Raw genomic sequence first — 24,224 nt, 5'->3', positions numbered from 1 at the left:
GGTGGCACAGTGGTTAGCACTACTGTGTCACAGCGCCTGAGACCCGGGTTCAATTCCCGACTCAGGCGACTGACTGTGTGGAGTTTGCACGTTCTCCCCGTGTCTGCGTGGGTTTCCTCCGGGTGCTCCGGTTTCCTCCCACAGTCCAAAGATGTGCGGGTCAGGTGAATTGGCCATGCTAAATTGCCCATAGTGTTAGGTAAGGGGTAAATGTAGGGGTATGGGTGGGTTGCGCTTCGGCGGGTCGGTGTGGACTTGTTGGGCCGAAGGGCCTGTTTCCACACTGTAAGTAATCTAAAAAAAATCTACTTTATTGCGAAAAAAAATGACCTTGAGTCATTTGTAAGGAGGAGACTGTACTTTGAAAAGTTCCTGTTTATTCAGCTCAGGAGCATTGGTCAAGTGCTTAAAGAAAATACTCCTTCATTTGACTGTAGAGCAAGAGAAGAGTTTCCTAACCTCTCTTTAAAGTGCTAAAATAGCGCTTAATGGTTTTGGATTGAAGTTTGTTAATCATCAGGGAAGTACTAAACATAGATTGAATCTGTTGAGCATGCTCTCCTTTTAGGGCAGCTGACTGCACTAGAAAAGAATGGCAGGATATAAGATGTATTAAAAGTGAAATAGGACATAATTTTTATTTGAGCTTTGATGTTTTTGGGTATTAATGCAGAGCAGAAAAAAATGTATCTGAACACAATGGCCAGATAATTTGATTAGATTAGAGATTAGATTACTTACAGTGTGGAAACAAGCCCTTCGGCCCAACAAGTCCACACCGACCCGCCGAAGAGCAACCAACCCCAGACCCTTTCCCCTACATTTTTCCCTTCACCTAACACCACGGGCCATTTGGCATGGCCAGTTCACCTGACCCGCACATCTTTGGACTGTGGGAGGAAACCGGAGCAAACCCTGGAGGAGAATGTGCAAACTCCACACAGACAGTTGCCCGAGGCGGGAATTGAACCCAGGTCTCTGGTGCTGTGAGGCAGCAGTGCAAATCACTGTGCCACCATGCTGCCTGGTGTGGGGGTGATCTGGTATATCTGGTTGGTGGCTATTAACTAGGACACCAAGGTGAATTCTCTTGTACTTCTTTGAAACTGCGCCATGGAATTTCTGACGTCAATCTGAGAGGATAGGCGAAGCCTCCTTTTAAACTCATATCCAAAAGATGGCACCACCAACAGTGTGCCATTGAGATGTCAGCTGATGGTTTTTGTGTCCAAGTGTTGGATATGGCCCAATGGAAGGGCAGGAATATGACCAAGTGAACCACATTCAATTGGCTCATTGCTCCCAGAAGCAGTCATTTATGTGTTGCTATGAGTGTCAAAGCTGTCTGTGACCGTTATCCACAATTATGTCTATGTACAGGAAAATGACTGAGCAGAAGGGGACCATGTGTTGTAAGATGCACCACTGCAGAGCTGACCCATGGAGATCTATGTTGTGAGACTTAGCAGTGGCAGTCCAGACCAACTCTGTTCACAAACATTTTGGAAAATGTAAATGCCAGAGGATGCCTTACACCATGATTTTTTGTGGACCCCCTCAACAAGAAGGAACCTGATGCCCTGTATTGTTGCTCATCTCAGTATACATATACTTCAACAGCAATTGGTCTTTCGAATTGCAGACTGTCCGAAGGTAACAAGGGATTATTCACTGTATGTAAATGGACAGTCATATTCCCATCCATCCATTTGCACATCTAGATAGGAAGTGACTCTTGTTCCATTAATGTGCCAGTGGTACTGACCTCAGTTATGTGCCTGTCCCAGGGGAAGAGTGACATCTTCATACCGAGGAAATCAGACTGACACAGTGTGTTGATGACAGACAGAGCCTCTGACTCTTGAGGAAATATGTCGTATTTGTGGTGAGCATGAAGTCACCATAGTCTTACCAGAGCACAGGGCTGCTCTGTCAAAGAGAGCCATGACTGGTGGTGGGTTAACCACATGTCAGGCAAGGTGAGAGGCTGAGGGGAGGGTCCGTCATGGGAAACTCAGGCAGGAATTGAACCCACACTGTTAGCATCACTCTACATTGTGAACCAATCATCCAGCCAATGAGCTGGCTGCTGTTAGCACTTGAAGGGGTTAAATGACACCATCAGGCTGTATCTGTCAGAAGATAAACTGATCCTGGGAGATCTGGGGTGTTAAAAGTATCTCTCCCAATGCTTTCAAGTGCCCTTTAAACTTCTTATGTCAAAATAGCCGATAGTGCATTTAATCTCAAGCTGATATCTCACAAGAGACCGAGGAGAAAGTGAGGACTGCAGATGCTGGAGATCAGAGCTGAAAATGTTTTCCAGCAACACATTTTCAAATCTCACAAGAGACCGTCAAGTATCTCAGGTGTAATACAACTAGTTATTAAGTATGATATACTGAAACCATTGGTTATTCATCGAGATTTAATCTCCTTCCTGCTGGGGATTTTGCATGGGAATCCTTCCCCATTTGTATGATTAGCTCAGACTAATACCACCAAGAGGAATTGGCAAAGTGAATCTACCCACAGCTTTTCAGGAACAGCTCAGAGCCCTGACATTATAAGAACAACCATCACCATTGATATCTCAGCAGCCAATATACCAAGGTTCCCTGGAAATAGGGCCAGGCACTGGGGTGAATTTGGGCTATTAAAGCAATACCTTAAATGTTTAGGTTGGGGGGAAGCAATCTTGGGCAAGATTTGCAAAATTGTAATTATATGCTACATGCTGCCCAGTGTGGAGCAAGGAGTTAATGCAAATCAATCAGTGGTGTAAGAAATTTTAGATTACTTACAGTGTGGAAACAGGCCCTTCAGCCCAACAAGTCCACACCAACCCGCCGAAGCGCAACCCACCCATACCCCTACATTTACCCCTTATCTAACACTGTGGGCAATTTAGCATGGCCAATTCACCTAACCTGCACATCTTTGGACTGTGGGAGGAAACCGGAGCACTCGGAGGAAACCCACGCAGACATGGGGAGAACGTGCAAACTCCACACAGTCTGTCACCTGAGTCGAGAATTGAACCCGGGTCTCTGGCGCTATGAGGCAGCAGTGCTAACCACTGTGCCACCGTGCCGCCCACAAAGAGAGAGTCTGATATGGTGGGCAGCACTCTGTAACAGATCATAGCTGTGTTTATAGCATTGATAGAGAGTTGGAATTACTTTACAATGACTTCATGTAGATTACTGGTTGAGGATAGCAGATAAGAAAAACCTATCAGCTCAACACTATATAGATAGGGGCAAACTGAGCCTTAGAGTCAGTACAGATTGGACAGTATAGAGCTTCACTCTATAGCCAACTCCATCCCAAATCACCAAGTATCCCTTTTGTGCACTCCTAAAATTGTACCTCTTGTGTCTCCTACTTTCTATCACTCCATCAGCTAACACTGCACTCTCTTGTCTAAACCTCTCTCTGCCCCACTATATCTTTTGATTTGGGCAGTTATTCTATAGATTCCCATTCTGGATATTTGTGACATGTTTTGTTATTGGCTGTGCCTCCTTTTGAATGAAATGGTAACATTTTTTTATAATCAGTTGCGAAAGGGATAAGAACCGGTGGAGGTGATTACTACTGGAGACTGAATGAGAATTGTGGCAGTGATACCAAATACATGACACCAATTTTTACATTGATGGAAGTGAGGATGTAACTGGAAGAACTGAAATAAGATGTAGAGGAATTGTTAGAGGTAATGACCGAAAGAAGATTGGTTCTAAAATTCGAAGAACCCACAGAAGATAAATCACCAGCATCTGATGGCTGCATCTGGGATGTTAAAACTTAGAAACTCTAACCACTACTTTTCATTCTTAATTTTGCAATTGGATTGGGGAGTAGCCAAGATTTTCACTGCAGGTTTTCCATATGCTCCATTGCAGACATCAGTGGTATTCCATGTGAGAGAAGACAGTACATGTTAAAATGATGGATTCTCTCATTATAGCCAGACCCCTTTTGCACTGTTCTTTGTGGTTCAGCTGCTATGTCAGATACTGTTTAAAAGCAGGGCCAATGGAGTCTTTATCTATATCCAAATCAGAAGGAGCACTCAGTAATGCTCAGCTTCTGCTCAGTACCAGCTGGCGTCTTATCAGAAAACCATTGATATTCCTTCCTCACCAGTGCTTGGTGATTCATCAAGGCATTTTTTTGAATATCACTGGAGTCCAGAACTAGAGGGCATAGGTGTAGGGTGAGAGGGGAAAGATATAAAAGAGACCTAAGGGGCAACTTTTTCACGCAGAGGGTGGTACTTGTATGGAATGAGCTGCCAGAGGATGTGGTGGAGGCTGGTACAGTTGCAACATTTAAGAGGCATTTGAATGCCTATATGAATAGGAAGGGTTTGGAGAGATATGGGCCAGGTGCTGGCAGGTGGGATTTGATTGGGTTGGGATATCTGGTCGGCATGGACAGGTTGGACTGAAGGGTCTGTTTCCATGCTGTACATCTCTATGACTTATGACTCTATGTGCGTGTGACTTTCCAGAAACTACCCTTCAGTGGATAACAGTTTCTGGGTTGACTGAAGAATGGTGTAAGTAAGTACACCATTACATATATGAAAATCATATAGAATATGAATAATGTGGGACACACCACAACTACCATACTGCCTTCTGGATTTAGATCCTTTACCTTTCCTACCACACAAATTAACCATCATATACCTGCGCATTGTGAGTGATAGGCTGTTTTGGCTGTTTTTTTCCCAACTTGTGTCCTCCAGTTGTTACTGAAGTTTTCTTTTGAAGGTATTGGATACAATAGTTTGGCCATGGAAATTGCTTCCAGTTGCACATACTTTTTCTACCAGAAAAAACATGTATAATTTAACTTAAATTAGCCATTATGTAAAGTTGAGGTGCAAGCAACCAACAGGTCGGTTTCAGTTCTGGAATGTTTGTACATTATTTTACAGTGACAACATCCAACACACACATTTATGACCTTCGCTGTAGTGATTACACTTTGCCATCTTGTTCTTCCTAGTGTTTTGGAGTTTGATTCTCAGCTTCAGCCACAGAGTAATTTGCTCAGAATAACCACCGCAAGTTACTATCTGTCTCTCAGACAATCATAGAAGAAGAATCTTATAGCAGACAGGGAGGATATTTGTGATTGCCCCAGCCATCTGGTTTAGTCATATAGCCAAGCTTTACCATCAGAACCTTGCACATTAAGCCTCTTTAACTACAACTGCCTTTCCAAACTGCTGATGGAATCTGATTTCACCACTGTTTCAAATCGTCTATTTTCACTCTTAGCAACCATCTGTGTGAAAACATTTCTCCTCTAGTCTTCCTTTGTTCTATTTTTTTTAAAAAAGTAATTCGTTGAGGGGATGCATTTGTCCCTCATCCATAGTTACCTTTGGGAAGGTGGTGATGAGCTGCCTTGTTGAACTACTGCAGTCCATTTGGTGTAAGTAGACTCACAATGCCCTTCGGAGGGAGTTCCAGGATTTTGACCCAGTGACGGCAAAGATCCAGTGCTAGAGGACACAGGTCTTCCTATTTATTCTATCCAAGCTGCTCAAAATTTGAACAAATTTGATACGCCTTCCCTTAACTTTCTGTGCTCTGAGGATAGCTCTGCCCACTTCTCCAGTATCTCCACTTTGCTGAATTTTCTCATCCCCAGGAATTATCCGGGTAAATCTCCTCTGTATCTGCTTTAGGCCCAGAATGATGCATAACACGCCAGCTGAAGCTAAACAGTGATGTCAAAGGTCTATGGCTACCCTGGAGTTTGCAGGAATTAAAGCATAGTCTAAAAATTATGAAACTCAGAACATGTGAGATTTGCAGCACCTAGTCAGTTAAAAAATATCATTGACTTTGAGGCTGCCTTCTTCGAGTGCATGATTGCACTCTACAACCGAGTTGGCTAAACAAGCAACGTTTTCCTTGAAGATGCTCTAATTCCTGCAAAGCCTGATGAGAATGATTAGACATGAGGGTTCAAATTTTCAAAACCAGTTCCTGAGCCCTGTATGGAGTTTGTCCATATGTGGGACTATTTAGTCAGCTGCAGTACGTGGCAAGATCACTTGTCACTGTTTTATAAGGGAAACACATTTCTGTTTAATGTGACAGTCATATAATTATGTATAGGGCATTATTTCTGTTGGAGGCAAGAAATTGTAGCCAGGAGAGGGGTCATATGGTGGTTATCCTTCCTGAATGGTCCATTTCCTTGATTATACTCAGCCTCGGATTTTCTTAAGCGCAACAATCAAAGCCTCCTGAACCCCCATTGAACAATGGTTTGCATATTCAGCTGGCAAACTGAGTAGAGTTAGCAGACATTGGCTTATTTTAAAAGCCATACTGTGACCCAGGAGCATTATTTTAAAACATGGAAAACAGTGCTCTCTCAATTCAAATAAAGTGGTAACGCTTTCATTGTGCTACAAAACTGACTACAATTGGGGTAGGAATCTGCACTTAAGTCGTTCCTGGTTTGCAGGCATCGTTAGTGTTCATGTCATTGGCTGCAGCAATGTGTCTTAAGCATTCCCCCTTACCGGAGTCGATGAGATAAAACAGCACTGTGCACTTGGAGGGGAAGGAAAAATAGCCAATCTTGCCAAACAGAGATACCAAGGGATTACACTTTTGTAATCACATCGAATCCTTCTCACCAGCAAATCAGCTCAGAGTGCTATAGCAAAATGTTCTACAGCTGCAAACCAGAACAGATCGAAACCTCAACTGTTCTGGAGCAAGTCGGCAGCTTTGCAGGGAAGTAAATAACGGCGCAGAACATAATAGCCCAGACCATTTGAAAACAGATGTGTTGTGCTGGTTGTGGTTTTATGACTGTGCAGGGCCATCTGGGGAGGAGAACTAGTAATTTTCATTTAATGCAAATTAGCGATAGTACAAATTTTACATTAGGTTACAACTTCTAAGCACGTGCTTTTTTTTATACATTTGTGAGAGTATATACATTTTATACAACATAAATCTCCACAGCACTGATACATGTCATTCAGCCCATTGAAGCCAGACTAGCCACTGTTTCTGATTGGACATTGCAATTGGGCAGAGTCCACAGCCCACAGTCATGATGCTGCCTGATCATTTAATTGGGTTTACTGTGGCCTTTTCTGCATGTCTGAGCAGGGAAGTGTAAAGGTATCCATGAGATAAAGGTTTTGTTGTAAGTCATTCCAAAATAAAGTTTGATCCAAGGAGCGGCCAGTGATGGTACACTATGACAGAAGGCAGAGTCACAAGCTTTCTGACATTGCACTGGAGGTCTCAGCTCATTAGTTGAAGGAAATAATGTCACCTGTCAACTTCAAACAAACTCCAGACAACCACTGCAAATGTAACAGGGTCAAGAAGCCATGGTTGTCTGTACTCAGAGTCTAGCCAAGATCTGGATTTAGTGCCACATAAAGTTCAACAACCTCATCCGGCCGTCAAGGTCAGAGGTCACTTTGCAAGGCCATCTGCAGTTTCCCTCACTGTCAGTTGGCAACCAGTTACCAGGCAAGAAGCAACCACTGGGGCCGCATCAGCTCTGGGTCAGGAAAAGACACGTGGAAACAGGTGCTGAGGCAATGGGTGAGAGCAACTCGTCAGCTTTGGTACTTGGATTGTTTGGTTTTGTTGTGGCTTTGGTTTTGGATTGTTTGTTTTGTTGTGGCTTTAATTTTATCACTGAGGGCCAAGTGTTGATCAGTAACAGAGCAAAGCTAATATCTGGGACTGTGGATGAATGGGAAATTGGGGTCACATTGACTGGTGTTGCTGTTAGGTGAGTCTACCATATACAGTCTAATTACAGAGTATTATTATGAGTGTTACAGTGCAGAAGGAGGTCCATCGTGCCCCCATTAAATGAGCACCAACGCCCAGTGCCAATCTCCTGCTTTTTCCATATCCTTACACATTATTTTTAACCAATTCATTATCCAATGCCCTCTAGAATGGCTCAATTCAATCTGCCTCCATCACACTTTCAGGCAGTGCATTCCATATCCTAACAGCTCGCTGCGGGAAAATGTTAATCCTCCCTTTAGCCTTGCTTCTTTTGCAGATCACTTTAAATCCATGCCCTCTTGTTCTTGTTCCTTTTACGAATGGGAGCACGTTGACTCACACGGCTCTGCCCACCCTGCTCATGATTTTGAGAATTTCTATCAGATCTTCACTTTGCCTTCTCCTCTCCAACAAGAACAGTCCCAGCTCCTTCAACCTAATATATGGTAACTTAGTGTTACTTGTGTTTCTGAAAATACAGTAAAATGTGTATAAGTCACCAGAAATTGGAGCCAAAAGTAAAAAATGAGGTCTGCAGATGCTGGAGATCACAGCTGCAAATGTGTTGCTGGTCAAAGCACAGCAGGTCAGGCAGCATCTCAGGAATAGAGAATTCGACGTTTCGAGCATAAGCCCTTCATCAGGAATAAGAGAGAGAGCCAAGCAGGCTAAGATAAAAGGTAGGGAGGAGGGACTAGGGGGAGGGGCGATGGAGGTGGGATAGGTGGAAGGAGGTCAAGGTGAGGGTGATAGGCCGGAGTGGGGTGGGGGCGGAGAGGTCAGGAAGAGGATTGCAGGTTAGGAGGGCGGTGCTGAGTTGAGGGAACCGACTGAGACAAGGTGGGGGGAGGGGAAATGAGGAAACTGGAGAAATCTGAATTCATACCTTGTGGTTGGAGGGTTCCCAGGCGGAAGATGAGGCGCTCCTCCTCCAGCCGTCGTGTTGTTGTGTTCTGCCGGTGGAGGAGTCCAAGGACCTGCATGTCCTCGGTGGAGCATTTTAGTTACACAAATTATAAGAAGAAATAATTCACACAAAGTTGAGACAGATATTCTTTGTTCCATCTATGGCTTCTTGATTTCTTAAGTGGCTATGGGAGGCTGCCTGACTCTGAAGTTCATCATCCCTGACACCATTCCAGTAAACCCATTGTACATTCTCTCCCAATGTGTTCACTTCCTTCCTATAATGTGGTGTCAAGAAATGGACACAATACTCCAGTGACTTATACATTTTCAGCATCACCTCCTTGCTCTGTATAGCTGGAGGTATGAACTGTACACTTACGATGGTGAGGTAGAATCGTTGAATCACTCCAGTGTGGAGGCAGGCCATTCGATCCATTGAGTCCACACCAATTCTCGAAAGAATATCCCGCCCAGACCCACTGCCCAGCCCTATCATCCTGTTTCCCATGGCTAATCCACCAAGCCAACATATCCCTGGAGACAATGGGAAATTTAGCATGACCAATCTAACTAGCCTATACATCTGGACTGTGGGAGAACACTCACACAGATGCAGGGAGAATGTACAAACTCCACATGGACAGTCGCTGGAGGCTGGAATTGAACCCAGTTCCCTAGTGCTGTGAAACAGTAGTGCTAACCACTGAGCAACCATGCTGCCCAAGAGATGGGTGCAGCCTGCAGCACAACACCACAAATCTTGTCATGTGCTCCATTGAGTATCTGCCAGAATCCTCCCAGGCTGTCACAGTGGAAACATGGGTTATGCAGGGAGAAAGATGTTGGAGATCAGAGCCAAAAGGTGTGGCGCTAGAAAAATACAGCCAGTCAGGCAGTATCTGAGGAACAGGAGGGTCAACGTTTTGAGCATAAACTTTTCATCCTGCTGCTTGATCAGCTGTGTTTTTCCAGCATGGGTTATGCAGCCCATGATCTGCCTCTATCTCACCATCATTTCATGTGGCAACACTGCTTTCATCATAGGCACTAGAGTCCAGAGCCATGTCATCAAAGGATAGCTCTAGAGCCACCCTCTGACTTGTCATGGTGATGACTGAATCTAACCGTGACTGGCTTTAGGATGCTGGGTATTGACCTGCTTCATTGTGTCACACATGAAAATAGATGTTGAGAGAATGGAATTCATTTTGTTTGTGGCACATCTCAGAGTCGACATGTACATTCTCAAAGAGATGGATTTGCAGTTGGAGTTATCAGGAGGCTTGGCTACCACATGACACCTGATGTTTGCTTTGGCTGCCTCTCTCTGGCATGAGGGAGTGAGACACATTCAGCTGTCTCTCAGATGACTGACCCTCAGGCTTTCACACCAAAGCAGATGTGGAGCATGTGGAAAATGTGCCTATCTGAGGAGGAACATCCCTGAATAACTGGATATACAATCCAGGGGTGGTGTTATGACAGTGCTTGCTGGATTATGTCCATTAACTCTGAAACAGTGGTGAGACCCCATGCTTTCTATGGATCTAGTTTTATTTCTGCTATTCTTCTCTTGTCCCCCTTGTATTTTATGACAACGTTAGCACCTTGTCCCATTAAAGAAATCTGAGCTCTTTCACTCTCTCTGCTCATCTATTTCTTTATATAATTATATATTATATTATGATAATATATATTATTATACAATATAAATAAAATGCACTGATGTACTGCATTTTAATGATTGCTACTGCTGTTATGCAGGTTGCAAAATATGGCAGCCGTTTGGCGCTTTGCAAGTTCCACTAAACAATAAATGAAACATAAGCTTTTGTCCAAAGACACCAAAGTCATGAGAGGTTTTTATTTTAACTTTTGACAGTTGTCAGAGCAATGTACAGGAAGTTGGAAGTGAGGCAGTAGTATTTATAGTGGGCATCAAAGAAAATGCCTTTGAGCTTCTCAGCATCTAATTAAGGAAATGTTTGCTCATTCGATACTAGATATTGGACACAGTCTTGTAATTTGTAGGAATTGAGAGGGATGGTGGCAAGCAGAGTGTTGTCAGCTGGGTATAAAAGCTGTTATATAAGGTTACTGTAGAATCTGTCTTTCTCAATGGAATGTATCTTAGTTGAGAGTTCTGAAATAGTTTCATAAATGTCTGGAATTGCTTACTGTCCTGCATTTTTATCAATTTTCTCAGTCTTCTTCAGCCAATTTTGACTTCATATCTCTGTAAAAACCTTTATTTAAGTGGAAAAGACTTGTTCCTTTACAACAGAATCAAACACCAGAAATATCATTTATCATACAGACTGACCTCTACTTTAGCAAGTTTATAAGATAGAGTCATGGAGACCTACAGCACAGAGACAGGCCCTTTGGCCCAAATTTCTCCATGCCGACCAAAATGCCCATCCTCGCAAACCCCATTTCTGTGCACTTGGCCCATATTCTTCTAAATCCTATCCATGTATTTGTCCAAATGCCTTTTAAATGTTGCTAATGAACCTGCCTTAACCAGTTCTGCTGGCAGCTCATTCCAGATCCGTACCATCCTCTGTGTAAAAAAGTTGCCTCTCAGGTTCCCATTTATTCTTTCCCCTCTAACCTTCAACTGATGCCCTCTGGTCCTTGATTCCCCAACCCTCAGAAAAAGCCTGAGTGCATTCACCCTATCCATGCCTCTCACGGTCTTGTACATGTCCATAAGATTTCCCCGCCTCAGTTTTGCGTGCTCTAAAGAAAAAAGTCTGAGCTTGTCCAACCTCTCCCTATAACTCAGACCATTGAGTTCTGGCAACATCCTTATAAATTTCTTCTGCATTCTTTCCAGTTTAATAACATCCTTCCTCTAGCAAGGTGACCAAAACTGAACACAATACTCTTAAGTGTGGCCTCACCAAAGTACTGTATAAGTGCAATATAACTTCCCAATCTCTATACCCAGTGCCCTGACTGATGAAGGCCAGTGTGCCAAAAGCCTCCACTTTCAGAGAACCATACACCTGAACTCCAAGATGCCTCTGTTCCACTACACTCCTTAAGGTCCAACCATTCATCATGAAACTCCTACTTTGATTTGACTTTCCAAAATGCAAGACCTCACACTTATCTATATTAAACTCCATTTGACAGCTCTTGCCCCATTTCCCCAGCTGATCAAGGTCCTGCTGCAATTTCTGACAACCTTCCTCACTGTCCACGATATTGCCAATTTTAATACCATCAGCAAACCTACTAATCATGCCTGTACATTCTCACCCAAATCATTGATATCGATAATAAACAGCAATGGCCCCAGCGCCGACCTGAGGCACTCCACTAGTCACAGGCTTCCAGACCGGCAACTATCCTTCCACTATTACCCTCTGCTTCCTACCATCAAGCCAATTGTGTATCCAATTTTCCAGAGTCAAGAGTGTGGTGCTGGAAAGCAGTTCAGGCAGCATCTGAGGAACAAGAGAAATGACGTTTCGGGCTCAGGAATCTTATGCCCGAAACATCAATTCTCTTGCTCCTTGTTTGCTGCCTGACCTGCTGTGTCGTTCCAGCACCACACTCTCGACTCTGATCTCCAGCATCTGCAGTCCTCACTTTCTCCTATCCAATTTGTCAGCTCTCCCTGGATTCCATGTAATCTAACCTTCCAGAGCAGCCTACCATGTGGAAGCTTATCAAAAGCCTTAGTGAAATCCATATAGACAACATCTACCGCCCTGCCCATGTCAACCTTCTTGGTCACTTCAACAAAGAACTCTAACAAATGTGTGAGGCATAATCTCCCATACAGGGAAGGAGAAAGTGAGGACTGTAGATGCTGGAGGAGATCAGAGTCGAAACGTGTGGCACTGGAAAAACACAGCAGGTCAGGCAGCATCTGAGAAGCAGGAAAATCGACATTTGGGCATTCCTGATGAAGTGCTTATGCCCAGACATTGATTCTCCTGCTCCTCGGATGCTGCCTAACCTGCTGCGCTTTTCCAGCGCCACACTTTTCGACTATGATCTCCCTTGCACAAAGCCATGCTGACTCTTCCTAATCAAACCCTGTCTTTCTAAATGCATGTGTACCTTATGTCTCAGAATCTTCTCAAGTAACTTACCTACCACAGATGTTAAGCCTACTGGTGTATAGTTCCCAGGTTTTTCTTTGCAGCCCTTCTTGAATAATGGCACAACATCTGTGGCTAACGATGATGCAAAATATCAGACAGGGCCCCCACAATTTCTTCTCTAGCCTCTTGCAGTGTTCTTGGATATATATGGTCAGGATCAGAGATTTATCCACCTTCATACATTCTAATACATCCAACACCTCCTCTAGTATAATATGAACTGTCTCCAAGATATCACCACAAACTTCCCCAAGTTCCCAAGTCTTCGTGTTTTTCTCCATTGTAAACACATATCCATTGAGGACCCTGCCCACTTCCTGCGGTTCTACACCTACATGTCCACTTTGGTCCTTGAGGGGTCCTATTCTCTCTCTAGTTATTCTTGTTACTTTAATACACTTAAAGAATCTCTTTGGATTCACCCTAATCTTCTCAGCCATGGCTATCTTTTGCCCACTTTTCACCCTCATGACTTCCTCCTTCAGTAAACTCCTATATTCCCTGTATACCTCCAAGGATTCCTTTGATCCCAGCTGCTTGTACATGAGCCACACCTCCTTTTTGCTGGTCAAAACCTCAATATCTCTTGTTTCCCAGGGTTCCCTATTCCTGCCAGCCTTGCCCTTCACCTTCACAGGAACATACAGACTTTGACCTCTAGCTATCTCACTTTGAAAGCCTCCCACTTGCTGGAGATCCCTTTGCCTGCAAATAAACTACTCCAATGAACCCTGCAAGCTCCTGTCTAATTCCATCAACATTCCTTGCCCCAATTTAGAACTTGAACATGTGGATGAGTTCTGTCCCTCTCCATAACTATTTTAAAATTAATGGAACTATGGTCATTGGTCCCAAAGTGCTCCCCCATTGTCACCCCCGTCACCTGTCCTGCCCTACTTCCCAAGAGTAGGACTCTCGATATACTGCTTGAGGAAACTTCCCTAAATGCACTTAACAAATTCCACCCCATCTAAACCCTTCACACTCCGGCATCCCAGTCTATGTTTGGAAAATTAAACTATGACAACCCTATTGCTCCTGCAAGTCACCTCAGTCTCTCTGCATTTTGTTCCTTTAATTTCCAATGACTGTTTGGAGGCCTATAGTACAACCCCAATAACATCACCATCCCCTTCTTATTTCTTAGCTGCACCCACAAAGCCTCACTCAGTTATTTCATTGCTGATCACTGCTATGATACTCACTTTAATGAAAATTGCAACCCTACCTCCCCTCTTTCCACCATCTCTGTCCCACCTAAAGCTCCTATACTCTGGCACAATAAACTGCCAGTCCTGTCCCTTCCTTAACCGTGTTTCTGTAATGGCTATAATATCCCAGTCCCACGTACTTATCCACACCCTGAGTTCATCGGCCTTACCTGTCAGCCCTCTTGCATTGAAATAGATGGAATTTAATCCAACAGGCATTCCTTTCTCCTTGTCATGTTCCAGCCTGACCTGTCTCTTCAGTTTACTCTTTCTGATTACTGTATCTCCTTCCTGCCTTGTACCTGCCTCCCTGCTGTTGAGGATCCTACCCCTCTCCAGTTCATGGGCAACCCATCCCTCTTGAACAGACCACCTCGGACCCAGAAAAGATCCCAATGATCTAAAAAGCCCTTCCATTTGCAACGATGTTTTAGCCATGCATTCATCTGCCACATCCTCCTGCTCTTAGCTGCACTACCACATGGCACTGGAAGCAGTCCAGAGATTGCCACCAATGAGCTCCTGGTCTCTAACTTTTTTCCAAGTTCTCTATAATCACTCCACAGGACGTCATCCTTATTTCTACCGGTGACATTTGTGCCAACGTGCACAATGACTTCTGGTTGAATGCAGAGGTGTGGTAATGTACGTTCGCAATTGTAGAGCTGTTCCTATCACCAGTTCCATTTAGGCATGACAAGAAATTAGCTGCCTAATACACAAAGCATACTTTTACATAATACACAATGTTCTACATTACAAATCGTCTAACAACTCAAAGTGCAGCACAGCATTAACCACTGCGTTGTTGCTGCCTCCCTGCATCAATCTGCATTTTCAATCTTCACCCTTGACGTTACTAATTGGAATTGCGAAGCTGTCCGTTCAACAGCTCTCTATGCTGTGTTAGCTTGTCATACAACAGCAATGTGCAAATACTGGTAGCCAGCCTGTGGGTCTGGGAATACCGGATGTCCAGCCATGGGCCTGGGAATACTGAATGTCCAGCCGTGGGCCTGGGAATACTGGATGTCCAGCCTGTGGGTCTGGGAATACTGGAAATCCAGCCTGTGGGCCTGGGAATACTGGATGTCCAGCCTGTGGGTCTGGAAATAATGAAAATCCAGCCTGTGGGTCTGGGAATACTGGATGTCCAGCCTGTGGGTCTGGAAATACTGGAAGTCCAGCCTGTGGGTCTGGAAATAATGAAAATCCAGCCTGTGGGTCTGGGAATACTGGATGTCCAGCCTGTGGGTCTGGAAATACTAGAAATCCAGCCTGTGGGTCTGGGAATACTGGAAATCCAGCCTGTGGGTCTGGGAATACTGGATGTCCAGCCTGTGGGTCTGGAAATACTGGAAATCCAGCCTGTGGGTCTGGGAATACTGGAAATCCAGCCTGTGGGTCTGGAAATACTGGAAGTCCAGCCTGTGGGTCTGGAAATAATGAAAATCCAGCCTGTGGGTCTGGGAATACTGGATGTCCAGCCTGTGGGTCTGGAAATACTAGAAATCCAGCCTGTGGGTCTGGGAATACTGGAAATCCAGCCTGTGGGTCTGGGAATACTGGATGTCCAGCCTGTGGGTCTGGAAATACTAGAAATCCAGCCTGTGGGTCTGGGAATACTGGATGTCCAGCCTGTGGGTCTGGAAATACTGGAAATCCAGCCTGTGGGTCTGGAAATACTGGAAATCCAGCCTGTGGGTCTGGGAATACTGGATGTCCAGCCTGTGGGTCTGGAAATACTGGAAGTCCAGCCTGTGGGTCTGGGAATACTGGGCGCTACTTTACTCATGACAAACACAAAAACAGAAATTGTTGGAAAATCTCAGTGGCACTGGCAACATCTGTGGTGAGAAATCCGAGTTAACGTTTCCGATCCATTGGCCCTTCTTCAGATCCGATGTTAGCTAAGGGGAAAAAAACCCCAAAAAACTGCAGTTGTATATCTGAAACAAGAGTTGCTGGAAAAGCTCAGCAGGTCTGGCAGCATCTGTGGAGAGAAAGCAGAGTTAACGTTTCATGTCCAGTGACCCTTCCACAGTTTCTGAAACATTAACACTGATTTTTCTCCTGATGCTGCTAGACCTGCTGAGCTTTTCCTGCAATTTCTGTTTCTGTAACGAGGACAAATTTGTTTTTTATGCAGAAATTAAGGTGGTGGGAGGGCATAAGGAGTAAACAATAGAGCTCAAAGAGAGAGAAGAGCAGTTGGACTGACAAAGGAGTGGACAACAGTCAATCTAGGAGAACGAATGGCTGTTAACGGGGACCGTGAATGGCTAACAATGAGCAGTGTGTAATAGCAGACTGTGTGGTAACAAGGCCCGGTGTGGGGGTTGGAATAAGGACATGGGAGAAGGTGCCTTAAGCCCTAAAGTTGTTGCACTCAATATTGAATCCAGAATGCTGTAGAGTTCCCAAGTGGAAAATGAGCGCTGTTCTCCCAGCTTGTGCTGAGCTTCACTGGAGCACTGCGGCAAGCCTGAGACAGAAGACAGAAGGTTGCTTCCTTCATTTGTGACTCTGAGTTGTTGTTGGTTTCATTGTCTCTTTTGGGATGAATCTGTAGTTGCTGCTCAGCTCGAAGCTGTTTCCATCCCTGTGAACTAGGCACATATAGACACAGATTTTTAGGCTTGCTTTATTGAGGTAATGCAATTCACATTGTACAACAAATAAATCCATGGGAATGGGAGCTTCCACAATGCGAAGGTTCAGTAGAATAAGTGGGAGCTGTGCTTGGTGATGCTATCGAATTAATGTTGCATCATTCTTAGATCTAAATAGGCTACTTGCAGACTTGACAGCTAATGTCCATTAAATTAAATTGAAAGATGGTGTGCATGCTGCTGTTAATTACTATTCCAAGTAAAATTATTGGAGGGTTTCCTACCTTCATATTATGGACTGCTTTCTGAAGTGGTATTCTCATTGGCAATTGCATCCATTCTAAAGTTTATCAAGAAATACCCAGAAATTCTGCAATCAGGATTAAGCACAGAACTTCAATAAACCCATTTTCATGTAAAGGTATAGCTTGGTATTTCATATATGTTGCAGAAATTCATCAGGATTTTGACTTGAGTTAAATGACAGTTCTAATACGTAGATCTTTGTAAGTCTGAGTTTTTGCTGGTTTATTAATCTACAAAGCGCATTTTAGAGCTAGATTACAGTCATTCTAATCTTGTGCACATGAATAAATTTAATTAGGACTCCTGCCCGAGAAGTTGCATTTGACAATGTTGGAGAGGAACATGTAGATTTCAGCAAATAAAGCAGACAGTAGAATGTGTCTGAAAACCACATGCAAGCAGCTGGCGTGGGCAGAAGTGGAAGTGGGCATATCGTTGCTCCCACCCAGATCCGTCATTTTTGATAATATTTCCGCCAGTGTGTGGGGAGGATGTCCGTATTCAGGAGCTTTCTGGTCTGGGCTGGACCACCAGAGCAGTCACCGATACTGGAACTGCAGCCTGTCCCCACTGGTGACTGACATGGAATTAAACTGCAATTTCCTCACAGAAACAGGCAGGTCAGCCCCACTGGTTTTCTGTGCTCTACACCAGCCACCTCTCAGTCTGCTTCAAATTAGTTGTTTATCAATGATGAGAATTGACCACATTTACATACCCAAAGAGAGAAATACTGGTGTGGGGTGGAGGGCTTAGGGGGAACGTCACAGAGACTAGGCTGAGGCAAGCAGAAAAGAGGTTGGACAGAGAACATCAAAGCACGTTAATGGGAAGGTCCTTCAGTGGAACTGGTGGCCCATAAAGGATGCAGCTACCTCACACCGTATGCTCTGCCCCCTCTTCCGGATGCCCACCACGTGCTGGGGTCCCCACCTGGGGACGATATGCTCACTTCCACCTCCCGGATTAGTGGTGCTGGAAGAGCACAGCAGTTCAGGCAGCATCCGAGGAGCAGTAAAATTGACGTTTCGGGCAAAAGCCCTTCATCAGGAATCCACTGCCTGTGAGAGAGAGCAGCAGAGTCACCAAATAACCTATAAATGAACAATAATAGACCACTGAAATGTTGCAATTGGCATTAAAACAGCTGGGCGCTGCTCAGCGTTTGTATAGTTGTGGCTGGGCAGAAGGATTGACATCAGAAAAGGTAGTCATAGCATTTTATAGACTCCATATACCTGCCAGCATGACAACATGGGAAGTAATATTTTGCCCACAGCACCTGTTCGCCCACCTTCAGTGAAATCTCCAGCTCTCAGACTCCCCAGCACAAAGAGATATCACGCATATTTGAATCAAGTCCCTTATAACCAATTTCCCAATTTGGCTTCCTTTTCCTCACAGAACAGTTGGAGGCATACAGCAGCTGAAAAACAGCCTCATTCTCCTTCTTTATTACTTCTTTGTGTGATGGCAGGATCCTGGTAATCATTTCTCAAACCACAGCCAAGTGGTCAGACTTCCTACAGAGGAAAGCCCCTGAGTCTACACTGGGCAAATTTGGCATTGGGCCCCATTCTGTTGACATTGGTCTGACCCATATAAGAGGCATTTAAGTAACTGCCCCTTTCTCATGATCCCACAAGGGACAAATGAGGAATCAATGCAGAGGTTTACATGTTACAAACACTCATTAGTAGATTATTCAAAGCAACCACAGGAGTTGAATTGAATTGAATTGAATTGAATTTATTGCCATGTGTACCGAGGCACAGCGAAAACCTTTGTCTTGCGAGCAATACAGGCAGAGCAGAGAGTTAGGTAGCATTAATAAGTAAATAATAGGTAAACAGTGACAAAAACAAAAACACAGGTACAGGCAAATGTTAAGAGTTTGAGAGTCCATTCAGTATTCGAACAACAGTAGGGTAGAAACTGTTTCAAAACTGGCTGGTGCGAGTGTTCAGGCTTCTGTACCTTCTCCCCAATGGTAGAGATTGTAGAAAAACATTACCAGGGTAGGATGGATCTTTGAGAATGCTGGTGACCTTTCCTTGACAGTGGGCCTGGTAGATGGATTCTATAGATGGGAGGTTGGCCTTTGTGATTGTCCGGGCTGAGTTCACCACTCTCTGTAACGTCTCCGATCTTGAATGGTACAGTTGCCATTCCAGGTAGTGATACATCCAGACAGAATGCCCTCATTGGCGCACATATGAGAATTGGCAAGTCACCGTCATGCCAAATTTCCTCAGCTTCACAGTAAAAAGAGACGTTGTTGGTCCTTTGTAACCAGTGTGTCCAAATGAAGAGTCTAAGAAAGCTGACCACTCCCAGGAGTTTAACACTCTTGACTCTTTCCACCTCTGTGCTGTTAATGTGTGTGTGTGTGTGTGTGTGTGTGTGGTCATTAGTAACATCCTGCCAAAAGTCAATTATGAGTTCCTTGGTTTTGTCAGTATTGTTCGCAGTGCACCATTTTTCCAGGCCTTCCACCTCCTGTCAATTTTTTAAGTTTCAGGTGTTTTTTGTTCAAAATGATGAATTATAGATTGTTACCTGAGCCATGTATAAATTATTCTGGCAATAAGAAATTTAAGGAAATAAACATGTGGCTAAAGAAGTGATGCACGATAAAGGGGTTTCATTTTTGGGTACCATTGGGGCAGGGTCCACCGGAACTGATCTGGGACCAAGGTCCTAGCGGAAAGGCTAGTCAGAATGGTCACAAGGACTTTAAGCTAATTAAAGGGAGGGAGGACTCGGGAGAGGTTATTAAAAGTTTCCAGAACAAGTAATAGGACAGAGAGTATTGAAAGGGTCAGAAACCTAACTTTAGGCCCAGCAGATAAGGAGACAACATGAGAAGAGGGCAGGGTAATCAATGCAGGACTGAGGGTGTTGTACACGGTAGAGGAAAGAAGGTAAATGACCTTGTAGTACAGGCTGAAATCGGCAGGCACCATGTTATTAACAATGGGATCAGGTCGAGAAACCAAATACTCAAGGAAAGGTGTTCTAGAGCAAGGACAGGTAGATGGCTAGAGGAAGAGAGATTGCCTTGCTAGTAAGAAATTAAATTGACCATAAGAATTGATATAGGGTTGGAAGGTGTAGAATCTGGGTGGGTAGAGAAACCACAAAGGAAAAAAAGACCCTGATGGGAGTTGTGTACAATAATCCGAGCAGTAGTCAGGAGGTGGGGGCAGAAAATAAACCAGGAAATAGAAAAGGCGTGGAAGAAAGGCATGATTACGATAATCATGGGGAGTTTTCAACATGCAGATGGACTGGGAAAATGAGGTTGGTAGTGGATCCCAAGAAAAGAAATTTTAAGGATGATGGAAATTTTGTTTTTTTGGAGCAGATTGAACCCAGTATTGGAACAGGCAATTCTGGATTAGGTGATGTGTAACAAGGCAGATTTGATTAGGGAATGTAAGATAAAGGAACCCTGAGGAGACTGTGACCATAATATGGTAGAATTCACCTGATGTTTGACAGGAAGAAGCTGGAATCACATGTAATGGTATTAAAATTGAGTAGAGGTGATTATGTAGACATGAGGGAGGAGCTAGCCAGAGTTGATTGAAGAGGAGCTGAGTGGGGAAGATGGCAGAGCAGCAATGGCTGGAATTTCTGGGATAATTCAGGAGGCACAGCAGAAATTCATCTCAAGGAAGAAGGAACATTCTCAGGGAAGGATGAGACAGTTATGAATGACAAGGGAAGGGGGGAATCAGCGTAAAAAGAAAAAGCACACTGTGTTGAAGATTAGTGGGAAGCCAGAGGATTGCAAAGCCTTTAAAAAACAGCAAAACACCACTAAAAAAAGCAACAAAGGGGAGAAGATGAAATATGAGGGTAAGCTAGCTAGTAATGTAAAAGAAGATTGCAAGAGATCTTTAGATACATAAAGGATATACTGATGTATAAAAAAAAAGAGTAGACATAGGACCACTGGAAAAATGAGGCTGGAGAAGTGGTAATGAGGTACATAGAAATGATAGAGGGACTGAATTGGTAACTTGCATTAGTTTTCACAATGGAAGACACCAGCAGCATACCAAAACTTCAAGAGAGTCTAGGGGCAGAGATGAGTTTAGTGGTCATCACTAAGGAGAAGGTGCTGGGGAAGCTGAAACGTCTGAAGGTGGATAAATCACAAAGATCAGACGGACTACACCCCAGGGTTCTGAAGTAGCTCACTGAGGAGATTGTGGAGGCATTGGTGGTGATCCTTCAGGAATCACTGGAGTCAGTGAGGGTCACAGAGGACTAGAAAAGTGGCAAATTAAAATTCCTGCTTAAGAAGGGAGGGAGGTAGAAGACAGGAAATAATAGGCTGGTTAGCATGACCTCTGTCATTGGTAAGATGTCAGAGTCCATTATTAAGTACGAGAGTACAGAGTACTTGGAAATGCGTAGTAAAATTGGACTGAGTCAGCGTGACTTCATCAAGGAAAAGTTGTGCCTGACAAAAATCTGTTAGAATTTTTTCTGGTGGCAACAAGCCAGTTAGACAAAGAAGATCCAGTGAGTGTGATCTATTTGGATTTCCAGAAGGCCTTTGACAAAGGGCCACACAGGAAGGTGCTAAATCTAAAGATCTAAAGTCCAAGCCAGATCTTTCAGGAAGTGATGACTCATTTCTACACATGAATGATAGTAGAATTTGGAACTCACTTCCAAAACTGATATTATATTAAATGTAAATCACATAACTACATTGAAACACTTTAGTTAAGAGATACGAGTGTGTGGGTGGCAATGTGGAGTTAGGTTTAGATTATTCATAGTCCCAGGGAATGATGGACCAGATTCAAAGGGTTGAATGGGCTACTCGTATTCCTAGATTCCTTGTTGCACTCACTCTCTATTGTTTGCAAAATGATTAATATGATCAGAAGCAATCAAACACCAGCCTCAACGTGCTGAGTTTTGAATACTGACTGGTTGCTTTGTTATAGAGGAGCAACAGCAATAGAACTAGCATATGGAATGGGATTATATTCACTGAAGTAGGATCACTTTATTCCATTGAATTTTCTGCACAGGAAACACCACTAGATTAGGCGTAGTTGTTTTTAAAAAAACAACACTTCTACACCAGCCGTTAGCCACCTGCTTCAACTACCAATTAATAATGACCACTTTAGACTCAATTTTACACATTTTTTTAATCATTTCAAATGAAAATCCAATGCATGGCAGGAAAATTGATGTCAGTAAGGTTTTGGTCACGTTACTTCAGCAGGAGTCATAGACGTTAGCGAGTTTTGAGAAGATTTGTAGCTCAGGTTGAGATTCTGGACGTACTGGAGAGAAAATCACCAACCCAAAGAAACCCAAACATATAAATAGAAAGCACAAAACATCAGCAGTGCTTCGTCTGGAGGCTCACTGAAGATTTACCTAGTATGGTGACGAAACATCTGAAAATGAACTTTCCAGCTCTGTGAGCAAACCAACATCCAGGTGTCATAGAATTGTACAGAACAGAAACAGACCCTTTGGTCCAACCTGTTCATGCTGACTAGATATCCAAAATTAAGTCTTGTCCCATTTGCCAGCATTTGGCTCATATACCTCTAAACCCTTCATGTACCCATCACTCTTGATTAAGTGTTGATGGATTGCAATGTGTTGCTGACTATCTACAGGAAATTTCAAATGTGACTGCTAGACTGACTTAATGTTAGTGGCATGATTATTGAAAGTGAAACATTTTCCTAAAATGTGCTGAGAAAAACTGCACACATTTAATCCCTAGATCATATAAGCAACATCCATAAGCCAGCAGTTGAAAGATACTTGGATTCAGAGCTACAACGTTTGCCAAAATACAAGTTTCAGTGCGAGGGTGAAATACAGTGATCTTTCCAACAATTTTGCTCTATAAAACCTGAAGAGTTTCCTCATAATAGGAAACGTGATGCATACTCAGTGGTTCCTTGTATCATGACATAAGAAAATATTTTTAGAAAAGATGGCAATGAATTCCGCAATCTGCATCAACCCCTGTTATGTTTTGACTGGTATCTTAACTGCGAGAGCACCAATTGCCACTCTGGACAATCTAATGAGTTGTAATGGCTGACTTGGCCTGGTAGTTGAATAAGCACATTTTCCATTATTTAATGCTTGGAATACATTAAAATCAATGTTACACATTTGGTGAAAACTGTGTTGTGTTAATGTGTGGTGATATTTCATTCTCTCTCTATTTCCAGTCCATTCGCTGCACACTGGTGAACTGTAACTGTGAGTGCTTTCAAGCCGGGAAGATAAACATTCGTCAATGTGACCACTGTAAGCATGGATGGGTGGTACATGGTAAGGACTAATTGAGATTTGACAATGACATGCCAAGGCAATACTGGGGAGCCAACTGAATGATTTCCATAGAGTCTGTACAGTGTGAAAGCATTTGGCCCATCGAGGGTGGCACAGTGGTTAGCCCTGCTGCCTCACAGCACCAGGGATCTGGGTTCAATTCCCACCTCGGGCAACTGTCTGTGTGGAGTTTGCATATTCTCCCCGTGTCTGCGTGGGTTTCCTTCGGGTGCTCCGGTTTCCTCCCACACTCCAAAGATGTGCAGGTTAGGTGAAATGGCCCATAGTGTTAGGTGCATTAGTCAGGGCTATATGTAGGGGAATGAGTCTGGGTGGGTTGCTCTTTGGAGGGTCGGTGTGGACTTGTTGGGCTGAAGTGTTCCATACTATAGGTAATTTAATCTAACTTCTACACTCAGCATCCGAACAGCATCTCACCCAGACTCAAACCCCTACCCTAACCCTGTAACCCTGCCCATCTCAAACCTACCTAGCCTTGCAATTTATCATTGTCAGCCCACGTAACCTGCACAGCTTTGGACTGTGGGAGGAAACCGGAGCACGCAGACATGAGAAGAACATGCAAACTCCTCACAGACAGAATCAAACCCAGGTCGTGGCGCTGAGAGGCAGCAGTGCTAACCACTGTGCCACCCATCCTGTTGGCAATTTTCCGATGTTATGCATTGTAATGATTAGATTACTTACAGTGTGGAAACAGGCCCTTTGGCCCAACAAGTCCACACCGACCCGCCGAAGCGCACCCACCCAGACCCATCCCCCTACATTTACCCCTTCACCTGACACTACGGGCAATTTAGCATGGCTAATTCACCTAACCTGCACATTTTTGGACTGTGGGAGGAAACCGGAGCACCCGGAGGAAACCCATGCAGACACGGGGAGAATGTGCAAACTCTGACA

The 24,224-nt window shown here is 43.9% G+C and overlaps 1 protein-coding gene across 1 annotated transcript in view; it reads left to right on the top strand.

Annotated features, from left to right (window-relative positions):
* bnc1 (basonuclin zinc finger protein 1) overlaps positions 1-24,224 on the top strand; it is a 131,388-nt gene that overhangs the window by 52,961 nt on the left and 54,203 nt on the right. Inside the window, exon 2 of the mRNA XM_060852784.1 lies at positions 23,198-23,300. Coding sequence (XP_060708767.1) covers positions 23,198-23,300 — 103 coding nt within the window. The remainder of the gene's footprint in view (positions 1-23,197; positions 23,301-24,224) is intronic.

Source organism: Hemiscyllium ocellatum, chromosome 39 (assembly GCF_020745735.1).
Source record: "Hemiscyllium ocellatum isolate sHemOce1 chromosome 39, sHemOce1.pat.X.cur, whole genome shotgun sequence".
Taxonomy (NCBI): domain Eukaryota; kingdom Metazoa; phylum Chordata; class Chondrichthyes; order Orectolobiformes; family Hemiscylliidae; genus Hemiscyllium; species Hemiscyllium ocellatum.
Note: the sequence above shows the minus strand (reverse complement) of the source record. Positions and strands in the feature narration are given on the sequence as shown.